Source organism: Vicugna pacos, chromosome 2, assembly GCF_048564905.1.
Source record: "Vicugna pacos chromosome 2, VicPac4, whole genome shotgun sequence".
In the NCBI taxonomy this organism is placed as follows: Eukaryota; Metazoa; Chordata; class Mammalia; order Artiodactyla; family Camelidae; genus Vicugna; species Vicugna pacos.
The window spans coordinates 111,320,924-111,334,424 of record NC_132988.1 but is presented as its reverse complement, the minus strand read 5'-3'; the positions used below and the strand labels follow the sequence as shown (position 1 = coordinate 111,334,424).

Sequence of the window (13,501 nt, the reverse complement as noted above, 5' to 3'; positions counted from 1 at the left end):
ACTCTTACGTTTTCCATTGTTTAAAAAGATGTGGATTTGATTTTTTTTTGACTTAGTAAATGGATACTAGATGACAGATGATCTCAACAATAGATGGTGTTCATTCTCTCTCAGACGGTCTTTTGGAGCAGAACAAAGGAGCTGGCGCATCAGTACACATGGGTCCGGCAGGAGATGTTCACGCTGGAGAACACGCTGCTGGGTTACGTGGCCGACGGCCTCACCTGGTGCGGGGACTCAGGCTCTTCTGGTGAGGATCCGTGCCCTCTGGGGATGCCAAGGGGCGTGCAGGGCGCAGGGGGCGTGCAGGGCGCAGCGGCCCTGAGCTCTGCCAGGGATCCTAGAAGATCCATCCGGAGGAAGGAGCCGCAGGTACCCAAACTGATGGCACCTGTATCCTTATTGATGTACAGTAGCGCTTTTCAGACTGACTCCTGTTTTCTAGAAAAATGGACCCCAGGGTTTGGGGGTGCCAAGCTCCCTGGCCCCCTCCCTTCTGAGTGCAGGAGCAGCCTGCATCTGAACTGTTGGGGTTCTGCTTTCTATATGCACCTCATCCAGGACCAAGGAATTCTGGAGCAGGTTGAGGCCTCGGAGGGAATAAGGCCAAAGTTCTTTTTTTCAGTATATATGTATTTTTATTGACATATAGTCAGTTTGTAATGTTGTGTCAATTTCTGGTGTACAGTGTAATACTTCAGTCTTACATGAGCACGCATATATTCGTTTTCATATTCTTTTTCACCGTAAGTTCCTGCAAGATATAGACTATAGTTCCCTGTGCTGTACAGTAGGACCACGGTGTTCATTTTATAGATAGTAGTTAGTATCTGCAAATCCCAAACTCCCGATTTATCCCTCCTCACCCTCTTTCTCCCCTGGTAACCGGAAGTTTGTTTTCTATGCCTGTGAGTCTGTCTCTGTTTTGCAAATAAGTTCATTTGTATCATTTTTTTTAAGCTTCCACATATAAGTGATATCATATGGTATCTTTTTTTCTCTTTCTGGCTTACTTCTTTAGAATGATGATCTCCAGGTCCATTCATGTGGCTGCAAATCAGGCCAAAGTTCTCGTTCCACAGAACAGACGCAGCGGCCACGCGCTGAGCCTCTCTGCGTCTCAGCCAGTGTGTGGCTTTGCTCTTGTTCAAAGATGGTCTTACCTTGCCCAGAAAGACCCAAAACACCTCACCTTGGGAAGGTGTTTTCTACTCAGAAAACCCTATTGAGCTCATTTCACTCTTTTTTTTCTTTCTCTTTTTATTTATATGGTGGATCTTTTTACTTTACATTGTTTTATTCTTATTTTTGTTTTTGACTTTATTTAAAATTTTATTGTTGTAGTGTCTTCGACCCAGGTTTGCATTATTTCCAATTACAAAAATGATGCACTCAGTTGAAAAATACTTGCATATACAGAAATGCATAAAAGCGAACCGTAAAAAATGCCTTTTCCCCTCCCTCCTCAATTTCCAGGCTACTTCCCAAAGGGTGACTGTTGTCAACAATTTGATCCGTATCTTACATTTCCTCTTGCTCATATAAGCATGTACAGATCTTCCTCGATTTATGAGGGGGTTAAGCCCCAATAAACCCATTGTAAGTTGAAAATATTATAAGCCAAAAATGCATTTAATAAACCTAACCCACTGAACATCATAGCTTAGCCCAGCCCACCTCAAACTCAGAACACATGCATTAGCCTACAGCTGCGCAAAATGACCTAACACAAAGCCTATTTTATAATAAAATGTTGAATATCTCATGTAATTTACGGAATACTATACTGAAAGTGAAAAACAGAATTGTTGTCTGGGTACCGAGTGGTTGTAAGCGTATGGGTTATTTACCTTGGTGATGGCGTGTCTGACCGGGAGCTGTGACTCCCTGCCGCTGCTTAGCGTGGTAAGAGGGTGTCACAGCACGTATCACTAGCCCAGGGAGAGATCAAAATTCAAAATTCTAAACACCACTTTTACTGAACGTGTATCGCTTTCACACCATCGTAAAGCTGAAAGATCCTAAGTCGAAGCATCTTTAAGTCGGGGACAGTCTGTCTGAAAGGTACACATACTGTTTTGCAACTTGACTTATTCACTTAATAGGTATTCATACAGCCATCCTTTTTTTTAAAAAGCCTCATTGTATTTCCTCTGTGGACACATCATAATTTATTTGACCAATCTCTTACTGATGGACATTTAGGTTGTTCCAACCACTGTTACAAGGAGTGCTTCTGTGCACATATACACCCGCAAGCTTGTGGAAGTATGTCTGAAAGATAAATGTCTACAGATGAAATTTCAGTGTGGAATAAATTATGGTGGAAACTGATAAGTTGTTATTCAAAAGGTGGTAACAATTCATACTCTCAAAATATATGATCTCATTTGCCCACACCCTCACCAACGCTGGCCATTAATACTTTATAATGTCTTGCCAACCTGAGAAAGAAATAATACTTTGGCTTATTATGCATTTTTTTATTGTAAGGTGAGCATACTTGTATATTTAATGATCGATATTTCTATTTCCATTGTAAACTGGCAGTTTGTGTATTAATCCTTTTTTATTGGGTTGTCTGTTGTTTTCTTATTTATAGAAGTTCTATATAAAGTAACAATAGTAGTTAATGCTTATTGGGTACTTACGAAGTCCCAGCCATTGCTGCACATGCTGTATGAATTTTCACTTGTTTAACCCTTCACAGCCCCAGGAGGTCCTATGATAATCCCATTTTACAGGCCAGAAGTCTGAGGCACAGGGCTGTTATGTAACTTGCCAGCTAGTAAGTGACACAGCTGGTTGCAAACCCAGGATTACTGGCTCGAGATCGTGTGTTCTTAACCACATGCCATCCTGCCTGTTTTCTGCCACAGAGGTGGCAAATCTATCTTTCTCAGTTTCCATTTTTCTTTTTAATACTGTTTATATTCTGTCTTTGGCCACACAGAAATGCAGTTAATCTGTTGACCCCTTCCTGTCTGGCTGCTGGTTTCATATTTGGCTTAGATTTTCTTCACTCAAGATTGAAAAGTCTTCTGTATTTTCACCTAGCATTTTTATTTTTGTAGTTTTTCATTTAATCTTTAATCTGGACTCTTTCCACCCAGACATATGGTATAGGAATATATCTCTCCATTTATTCATTTTCTTCTTGGTTAAACTTTATAGTTTTGTTTGCCATATTTTTTACTTTCCTTTTTTTAATTTCCCTTTTCACAAGTTAGCTTTTCTTGGTCATTCATTTAATTCTTTTAGCTTTTAAATGTGTTTTCTGTAAAATTTTCTCTTTTGGCTTTATTTTTCAGTTTCTCACCTCAAGTCTTTCTTAGAATAAAATGGAGATATATAAACTTTTAAAGATCTATTTGTTATCTATTTATCTTTTAGAGTTCTTTATTTTTCTTTCTTTTTAATTGAATTTTGTATAGGTTGTTTCATTTTGTCTACTTCCTTTTTGGCCTCAGTTTTTACTGATTAAAAAAAATCGTTAAAAACTGACCTCCTTATTTTATTCGCTGTCTTTCAGGTTCCTAATTTTCATGTTTTAACCGTTCTATAGTCTGGCTTAAACGTTTTCTGTCAATTTTTTCTACCTTAGTTTTGCCTTGTTTCTTTGTTTTATTACTAAAGTCTTAATTTCTGTTATAGCCTTCTAATCTCTCTTTTTAAACTTCTTACTCTGCTTTTTTATGTACTTAATTTCTCTTTCTTTAATGAAAAATTTCCCCCCTTTTCTTTTTCCCTCTGATTTTAAAATTTCATTTAATGGTATGTGTGAATAGGGCAGGTGGCAAGGCAGACACCCTTCTGGGGAGAGGGGTGGTGATAAACTCAGAGACTGCTCTCTGGATGTGGCTGTTAAGATGAAAAAGCTTTATGTTCATGAAAACCTATGAACGGGAGCACTTTGTAACTCCTTACAAAATGTGTATTCATTTCATTATTGTCAACATTTTTGCCTCTGTGGGGAGATGATTCAAATTTATCTTTGGACTCCACAGTAATTATTTATCTCCGTACATGGAAATTTTAAAAATTTGTGCAATTTTGGTTTTACAGCATTCAGTTATTATTAAAACTCCCAGAATTGCTTCCTCATCCCAGGAAGGGTTTCTGATGTAGAACTTTCTTTCCTGTCATTGGCCGTCAAGCCCACATCTGTGGTTATACTGGTTTCCTGTGGTTACTGTAATGAAGTGTCACATACTCGGTAGCATAAAACAATAGAAATTTATTTTCTCACAGCTCTGGAGGCCGGAAGTCATAGATCATGGTGTTGTCTGGGCCATGGTCTCTGAATGCTCTAGAAAAGAAGCCTTTGCCTGTTGGCTTGTGGATACATCACTCCAACCTCTGCCTCCATCATCACATGGCTGTCTTCCTTCTGTGTGTCTCTGTCATTTTCTCTTTGTGCACGTCTGTCTCTGTGACCAATCTTCTCCTTCTTATAAGGACATCAGTCTTACTGGATTGAGACTCACCCATCCTAACTGCATGGTGTCACTTATATGTGTAATCTGAAAAAAAAATGCCAAACTCAGAAACGAGAGAGGACATAAGTGGTTTCCAGGGGCTGGAAGGTGGAGGGAGAAGTTGGTTCCAACTTTCAGTTATAAGATGGATGTGATCCAAGGATCTAATGTACAGCCTGGTGACTATATTTGCTGACGCTGTATTGCATAACTGATATTTGCCATGAGAGTAGGACTTAAATGTTACCATCCAAAAAAAAAAAAAAAAGAATATGAGGTGATGGATGTGTTCATTAACCTGATCAGGGAGAATCTTTTCATAAGGTGTGTGATATCAAATTATTACATTGTACACTTTAAATATCTTACAATTTTATTTTTCAATTATACACCAAAAAAAATCAAAATAAATGTCTGTGCACTAAGGCAGAAATCCTTGGGAGAAATAACACAGACACTATATATTCACGCCTTGTGTGTGTGGTTCCTCCCCGACAGCTGGGCCTATCAGGACGGAGAGAATGCAGAAAGACTTTGAGGGCGTCTGAGCCTAAGGGTGTGGGGACTGAGGGAAGTGGGAGGAAGGCTGTCAAGAAGAGGGGGTTGGCAGGGAGCAGAGGGGAGATTGACAAGAGGGGCCCCTGTGGGCCCAGTTTTATCTCCAATGCTCCTTGGGAGAGGGAGTAATGTTGCGGCTCGTCTCTGCCAGATGAGCTTTAGCTGCAGTTTCCCAGAATGATGACTCAACATTGGTCACCGTGTTCCTGTCTGGGATTTGGAGGGTAAGGTAAGGACTTGGAAGGGATTCAGGGGCACTTAGTTAAATTGGGCTGAGATGTGTCCATTCTCCATCCTCCATCTTGGCAGTGCTGCCATTGGAAAGTGGCTCCACTGTGATCCAATAGCTGGGAAAGAACAGAGATGAATTAGACCCTTTCTTTTCCACTTTAATTATTTCTCTGTAACTATGTCTTTCAGAAATAAACTATCAATCTTGTCCAGACTGGAGGAAAGACTGCAAGAACAACTCTGTGTCTGTATTCTGGAAGGTGCTGTCCAAAACGGTAAGTACCACAAGTGAAATTCTAGAATCCTGGAGACCAAAGAGCTTAAGAGGTCATCCAGTCAGTGATTGGTTTTAATTCGTTTGGGATCACAGGTCCTCTTAGAAACAAAGTTTAGAATTCTTTCCTGAGAAAAATGTTCGTAAGCACACGCCAGAAGATTTTCACATAAAAATTTCGGGCATCTATTGAAGGTCCCTGGGCTCCCATTAAAGACTCCTGCTCTTACCCATTTTTTGGTGTTGGCTGCCAGGCATCTCTGGCTTGGTTTAATCCTCTGCTGTGAGGATTGGCCGACTTTAGATTCCTGGAGCAGTCTTAATAATCTACATTTGCAGACCATTTACTGTGTGCCAGGTGCAATTCCTCAGGTCTTTAACGTGGATTAAAATCCTTCAGTCTCACCAGAATCCTATGACATAGGTCCCATGAGCATCACATCCATTTTACAGATGACAGGTGGAGGTGCAGGTAAATAAGGATGCTACTAAATGTGCCCAGTAAGGGGCAGACCTGGGTGCTTATCCCAAACTGTCCGACTCCAGATCCAGAATCCAGGCTGGGAAATTCTCCCTGACCTCCCCTCTATCTACTTCTGATTCTAGCTGCCTTTGTGCGTATTTATCTATTTATTTTAATGGAGGAATTGAGGATTGAACCCAGGACCTCATGCCTGCTGAGCACACGCTGTACCACTGAGCTATACCTTCTCCCTGTGCACATTTATTTGTCTTCTGAGTTGCTTGCTTGCAAGTAGACTAGGAAAAAAGGGGAGAGAAAGAAAAAAAGAAATGAATAGAAAAAAGAGGAGAAAATAAAACTATACTACTCAGATTTCTCCAAAAGTAAATTTAGACATCTGAGGAGCTAGGGTGGGTGAAGACTCACATTTGTTAAGTGCATATTTATGAAAAGTCCTGGGCCAGGTGCCTGACCTGTGTCGTCTCATTCAGTCCTCACCATTGATGCTGTGAGAAGGTACAGATCCCCTTGTTCCAGGTAAGAGGTTAAGTGATTCATTCAAGGTCAATGGACTGGTAAGTAGCAGAGCTGAAAGTCTAAGCTACCTTAAGGAGATTCAAGCAAACCCTGGGATGGTTGAGAGAAGGAGATAGCCTGAGGTTTGAAAGAAGGAAACTGCTTAAACTTGAACAGATTCTTTTAACTCTTCTGCCCTTCAGATTCCTTATCTGTCAAATAGAGATAAAAATGATGCCTGTCCTGTAGGGTTGCTGCAAAGCTTAAACAAGATCCCGCCATCCATCAGCCAACTCAGAATGCATTCAACAAATATTTGTGGAGTACCTGCTATGTGAACAAATATTTGTTGAGTACCTACTATGTGCTGTGAAAATTAGAGGCACTCCAGATTTGTTGTTTTTTTTGCTGGCTTTGCTGGAGAAGAGTTTTGATTTATGTTATCCCTCTCTGATACATTTTGTGGCAGTGCTGTTGCTGAAAGCTTTTAAAGCCAAGTCACATTTTACACGTGTCAAGCACCTACTTGTGTTCTCCACACTGTCCTTGGGGCTGGGAGTCCAGCGAAGGGGATGGCAGGCGCCCTTCCTCTGTGAGCCCCCTGGGACCACTCCTTTATCTTGACCAGATGCTCATAGATGTACGTAAGTGGGCTTCTTTCGTCCTGCTAGATCCTTTCTTTTCAGGCAGTGCTGCTTGGTGGTTTGAATCCTCGTCTCACTTTCTCACTTCCAGGTGACGACACTTTGGGGCAAATCGACCCCATACTTACTGTGTGGGGCTGGTGAGAATTCTGTACTGCAGGGTCAGTGTTTGGACTTGCTAGGCACTCCGCTGACTCAGCACTTGTGATGGATAATCATTGGACCTCTCTCCTCTGCTCATCACCCCTGGTAGAAAGACGGACACCTCATTGAATTGTCACAGTTCTCTTTCAGATTGTTCAGTGGTGCTTTATCTCCTGCAGAGGAAAGGCCAGATTCCTTGGCAAAGCATTCATGGCCCTCCAAGAACTGACGTATCTACCCAACTCCAGCATCTACTGAACGTTGCCCCAGGATGACACTCTTCTCTCACGCTCCTAGGCCCTTCTGTCTGCAGCTGCCTCAGCCTCTGCCAGGTGGAATCCTGGTCATCCTTCTGGACTTGGCTTTCGTGGTCCTCCATGATGCCTTTTCTGGGTCTTCCCCCATCTCCATCATAGCATATTTGGACTTCCTACTTCCTCTTTCCCTCCCTCCCTCCTTCCCTCTTCTCGCTCCACAGGTTTTCACTGGGCTCCCACGCTGTGCTGTGTACGGGCTACGGGGCTCAGGGCTGGGGTGGGCAGTGGGACAGCCAGGCTCACAGCTCTCACAGGGCTCTCAGTGCCCTCGTGAAGCTGGTCTTCACAATGCGATATAGCTGGCGGATGTGAGAAGGCTATCTGACCTAGTCCCAGCCGTCTGGCTGGGCCTCTGGAAGAAACACGTAGATGGCTTAGTTTTGCACATTTTGTTTTCCCTGGTGACTCGTGAAGATTCCAGCTGAATGTCTGTTGCATGAAGAAATGAAACCGCTGCTCAGAAATATTCACTCACTCACTCATTCATTCTCCATCTCTCCTTATGCTAGTGTAGCTTTCAGTGTCATCTTCTCTCCAGTTTCTTTTTTCTTGGTGTCCTATTTGTTTTACTCCTGAAGTGTCCACTCTGCTCCCACTGGGTGAAATGTGCAGTGTCTACAGTGCATGGTACCAAGAAAGTGCTTTCATCCTCCTCCCCCAGCCGTGATGTTGCTCTTACTGATCTGGACTTCTGACTTCTGAATCACCAATTTGGCAACCATGACGTTGAACTTCATTGTTCAGACGCAGATTGGAGCAACTGCTTCCAGAACTCTTCTGGGAGGCATGATCCCTCCAATGGCTTGGGATGAAAATCACACAAACCTGGCATGACTGAGCTAGAACCACACAGACTGGTCTGTTCCTCCTTAACCCGCTAGCCGATGCGAAGAGCTGTTTTGAATGGAACTCCCGGTGCATGGCAATTAAGTTTGCATGCTAAAGAATGGTGTTTTTGTTTTTGTTTTTTTTTTAAGTTTGCAGAAAATGCCTGTGGTATGGTCCAAGTGGTGCTCAATGGATCCCTCAGTAACGCCTTTAGTAAAGACAGGTACTTATTTCTTTGCATCCTATTTGCAAGGGTTAGCACAGTTTCGTATTGAAGGCTGTGGATGCCTGAATAGGGTTAATGGTGTTCTTGGTCTCTTCTATCTTAGCACGTTTGGAAGCGTGGAAGTCCATAATTTGCATCCAGAGAAGGTTCATACACTGCAGGCCTGGGTGATGCACGACATTGGAAAAAGCCCCAGGTGTGTATTACTATCTTGTACCATATATATTGTACCATATATTCTCAAGGTCGTTTTAGGAATCAATCCATGAAAGAATCCAGTCACAGGAATTCACTGAGAAAAGCCTGGCTCAGGAAATGAATGGGGCCTCACTCTACACTCACCCCATTGCAACAGTCTCTTAATTTTGTCTCCATAGTAGGCATCTACCTAGTTATACCTTTTGCTCCCCTGCTGACCTGTGAGCTCTTAGAAGCTACCTCTGCTTCACCTCTTTACTCCACGACCTTGCCCGGGGCCTGCTACCTAGAAGAAACTAAGAGACAGGGAATGTTTGTGAGATCTTGTTATTTTAACACTTCTTCTTTCTTTCCCAGTGACTCATGCTCGGGTTCCTCCATAATGGACCTGAAATCGATTATGAGTAAAAGAAATATAAAATTCACCTGCCAGGATAACTACAGGTAATTAACTACTCCTTGAAGAATAAATGACCACCTTGCCACCCGCAGGCACCCTGATGGTGACCTGGGATGGTGAGCCATGGTGACCTCTGTTCCTCCCCAGCCCAGCCCTGCCCAGAAGGCGTTTCCAGCCAGTGGCCTTCAGTTGGCCACCTTTCTCCACCCTCTTTCCTCTTCCTGCCCCACACCACTCAAGCAGTGATTTGCCTCTAAAGCTGACCCAGGCTTGGAGGCATCTTTCCCAGTTTCCCATGTGAGAGGCCTGAGCTGGGATCCTAGCTTTCAGGGGAGCAGAAGCTGATTTTGCCAAATGCAAAGGATTTATAAAATCCTTGTGACCTGGCATAATTTTGCATGTGAAGTTTCCTTAGTTGGGTCTCAGGGTAGATACCTAGCACTTGGTAAGTTGCCAAATGGCAGTTAACTAAGCTTTATCTTTAAAAAATTAAAATCTATAAAATCTTTTAAAAGGTTTTATCAGTAATACATGTTTATTAGAGCAAAGTTTACATTACAGATAGGTATATATTTTTAAAGTCACCTGCAACTCTGTTATCAAAACTGGGACCTCCCTCCACTATTTTTATAGTTGTGGCCAATTACTTAATATAGGCAGGGCTCCTTGCTAAAAGCATCTTTGGAAATTCTCCCATATAGGATAGCTACAAGACAGACGCAGAGAGAAAAAGTGTTGCAAAGAATCTAGAAGCTGGAACGCTAGGACCCTCTTCCCACCTCCTTTCTGTCACCAGCCTTTCCCACTGACCATGTCAGAACGACAGAAGGACAGATTCAAGGAATAGTCACTGAGGGCTTTGTCTCCCGAATGACCTGAATTCCCCGTCAGTCAGCTGGCTTCTCTCTGGAAACTGCCAGAAAATAACACAAGCCTTCTACAGCGGTTCAGTGGGAAAACAGACAGAACAAAGGAACGACTATAAAAGAAACATGGCAGACAGCTGACCAGTCTAAGTTATTTAGAGACATTTTGTGTTGGGAAAAACAGAATACTAAAACCTAGGAGAAGACTGGGGGATGGAGATGAGTCTTATCTCCAAGACTCTTTGATCTTTTTTCTTACATTAAACATTCCCCCCTTTATTTTTTCACAAATGGCCCCAAACTGCACGGTCCTGGTAAACTCCCTCAAGTCTCCACCTGGGAGGGATAATTACACATCCCTACCACCTGGACTTGCGGACTGGCCCATCTAGGAAGGAAATGATTTGTAAGGCAGCGCCTGTCATTCAGAGCATCAGCTCATGCGACCTTAAACTTGGGGATCATATCTGCAATCACCGTTGGTCTTCCACAACCATGAGGCCATAATATATTTAGCATGCCTCTTTGAATTGCCAGGCCCACAGAGTCCCTTGTTGCATCTAAGAGTTTCGTGGCTTTGCTAGAAGCTGCTTGTGTCCAGGGGAGCCCAGAGTGAATGTCACAGATACAGACATAGACTGTAATTTAAATAAATCCATCCCAGACATACCTTCCAGTTTAGCCAATTTTCGTCCAGCTGTTTCGCTATGGTTGTTTAATAAGCAAACAGAAGTGTGATTACGTTTATATGGATTAGACCATCTACTGATTCAGCTCTTCCCCTTTAGTAAGTCCTGCCACTCGGAGACAAACACGATTAACATTTGGGTGTACACCTTTAAAGTCTTTCTTTTTCATACATCAGTCTTGTAAAATGTACACAGAATTTCTTAACACGTGTTTTAATCAGTGGAGTGAACAGAACAGCACAGCATTTTTTGGGGGGGTTACTTTAAAAATAGCAAATGGTCAGAATGCTTTCTGGCTAGTGCCCCCTAGTGGCATATTAAAAAAAACCCTAGAGGATGCATTTCTCCTTTTATGTTACTTCAAAATACAGGTCTCTTATTTCATATATAATTTAAATACAAATTGTAATAGCATAAAATAGACTGCTTTAAGCAAAGTACTACATAATTAAAGGTCAAAGTTTGCAAAGAAAAATCTCCCTTGGAATTTTAGAGTCATTCCATTCAAGGTGTGTTTAACACCTTCAATTGTTATTCCTACCCGATGGTATATCGATGAATAATGGTAACAGCATTTTTTAAAAGTTGTAGTAAAGAGGATGTAAGCCGTAGGAAGCATCATTAGGGCAGTGGCTAAAAACTCAGTATTTTAAGTCGTATTTAAAATTTTCATTGTGAACTACCTTGGTTTTAAATTCATTATTTCTGTAAATTAGTAACTGTACATGCAATTTTTGTATTTGTTTACTGGGAATCATACCCAAAAGCTTGATTAAAAGTATAAAGTTAATTTAAAAAAATACACTGTCTCTATCCATCAGTGTGTTATCCAGCATATCAAAAGTGTGTCCATTTTATTGAAACACTGAATGTGAATATTTACATATTAATGGAGAGAGATTCTTTTAACAGCATAATTGCTGCCTCTTTTCTGAAATTGAATTCCCAATAAGTGACAAATCAAGAAACATATTCATATTCTCTTCATTTACTATAAAGTAAAGGTGGCTTCAAAAATCCTAAATAACCTTACAAAAATTCCTTTTTCATAGCATTATTTCCTTAAGAAAGCAGATACTACCCACCCTTCTCCCCCTCCCCTCCCCAATGTATTCATGTGGGAGCTCCAGGCTACCATATTGGTGAGGATGGAGTGACTATACTTAGAGCCACTGTGACCAGCTGGTCATGGCAGTTGGCTAGATCCCAGAAGCCCAGGGGGTCTGGTAGCTGCCTTCTATGGATCTCTTTCTTGACTCACATTTAGCAAAATCAGGTTCAGCTGCAATTTAAGGAACCACTTCCCCACTCTCCACCCACCTCTTCCATATGCCATTGGACTGTGCTGCTTTGTTATTTAATTTTTATGAAAATGAGAGTCATTCACCTGCTAATTCTTGTCTAGGAATTGTTCTGTGCAAAGGTTGTGTGGTCCCCTTGCTGATGGCTGCCAGCTGCCAGCGTTCCCCCAGTGGGTCTATAACCCCTTCCCCCAGGGGGTCTATGAACCCCCCTGTGCTGCCAGACCCTTTGACCTAACACTTTGACCTAACACTTCCTCATTTCAGGGTGCTGCTCCTGCTGTTTCTTGACCCTCAGCTGACATTAATAACACATATCTGTGATGTCTGAGCCAGACATCTGTTTTCATCTCCATGTATTCAAGCATCCCTTCTCTGATAATTCTTTGGCTTCCCAAGTGAAATGAAATTCAATTGGGCCATCCTTTCGTTCACTCTTTTTTTGACGAGGGGAGACAGGTAATTAGGTTTACTTATTTTTAGAGGAGGTGCTGGGGATTGAACCCAGGACCTTGTACATGCTAGGCATGTGCTCTACCACTTGAGCTATACTCTCCTCCCCCAGTCATTCACTCTTGGACTTCACCTTTCTCCGCGATGTTGTCACTGCAGGAGAGAAACTTGTGTGGATGCTAACACTTCACGCATGCTTTTGTTGTTAACGAAGGGGCATCTGTCCTTGGTGAATTGACCATAGGTGTATTGTATTGCCTCTTAATCTCCTTTTTTGTTTTCTCATCGTAGACCTGTCAAGTTTCTTCAGTGTGTGAGAAATCCTGAGGATTCATCTTGCTCACTCAGGATGTGAGCCAGTGAACACGGTGGAGCCCTGGCAGTAGATGTCAACATGCGTGACTCAGGGGCCACGCTGGTGGAAACCAGAGGATTGGGGAGGATCCTCTGTCATAGTATCTACACTGCAGATGGAAGCCTTTTCCTCCAAAGTCGTGAACTAACTTACGTAATTGGTGTAGTTCTTATTTTGATCTCCTAATAGTCAAGAAAAAAATAATTGTTTTAAAAAAATAGAATGGAAATTTTATAGTAAGTTATTTTATTTTAGTTTTCATATGATGCTTTCATGCTGTTGATATGTTGGTAACATCCATTCTACTGAAGAATGACCACACTGAACCTCTCTTATTGGCAGGTCAAGAAAAGTAAATGCCTAGACTTTTCAGAAAAGGTTACATTTCTAAATGAATGATCTTGTCTCAGGATATATTTCTGTACCTTTCCTACAGATAAACTATGAATGCCATGGTTATGGGTCACATTGGGAGAAGTGTTCTGTGGGATATAAGCTACCCATGTACTTGGTGCTTTAATGCCAGCCTTTCCAACAGCACTATGAGGTAGACATTTTCA

At 42.0% G+C, this 13,501-nt stretch overlaps 1 protein-coding gene across 1 annotated transcript in view; it reads left to right on the top strand.

Moving 5' to 3' along the window:
- CD38 (CD38 molecule) overlaps positions 1-12,978 on the top strand; it is a 44,664-nt gene extending 31,686 nt beyond the window's left edge. Inside the window, exons 3-8 of the mRNA XM_006208126.4 lie at positions 115-250; positions 5,457-5,542; positions 8,603-8,676; positions 8,783-8,875; positions 9,235-9,321; positions 12,878-12,978. Of these exons, the coding sequence (XP_006208188.1) occupies positions 115-250; positions 5,457-5,542; positions 8,603-8,676; positions 8,783-8,875; positions 9,235-9,321; positions 12,878-12,941 (540 nt within the window). The 3' untranslated portion in view covers positions 12,942-12,978. The remainder of the gene's footprint in view (positions 1-114; positions 251-5,456; positions 5,543-8,602; positions 8,677-8,782; positions 8,876-9,234; positions 9,322-12,877) is intronic.
- Positions 12,979-13,501: the final 523 nt, after the last annotated feature.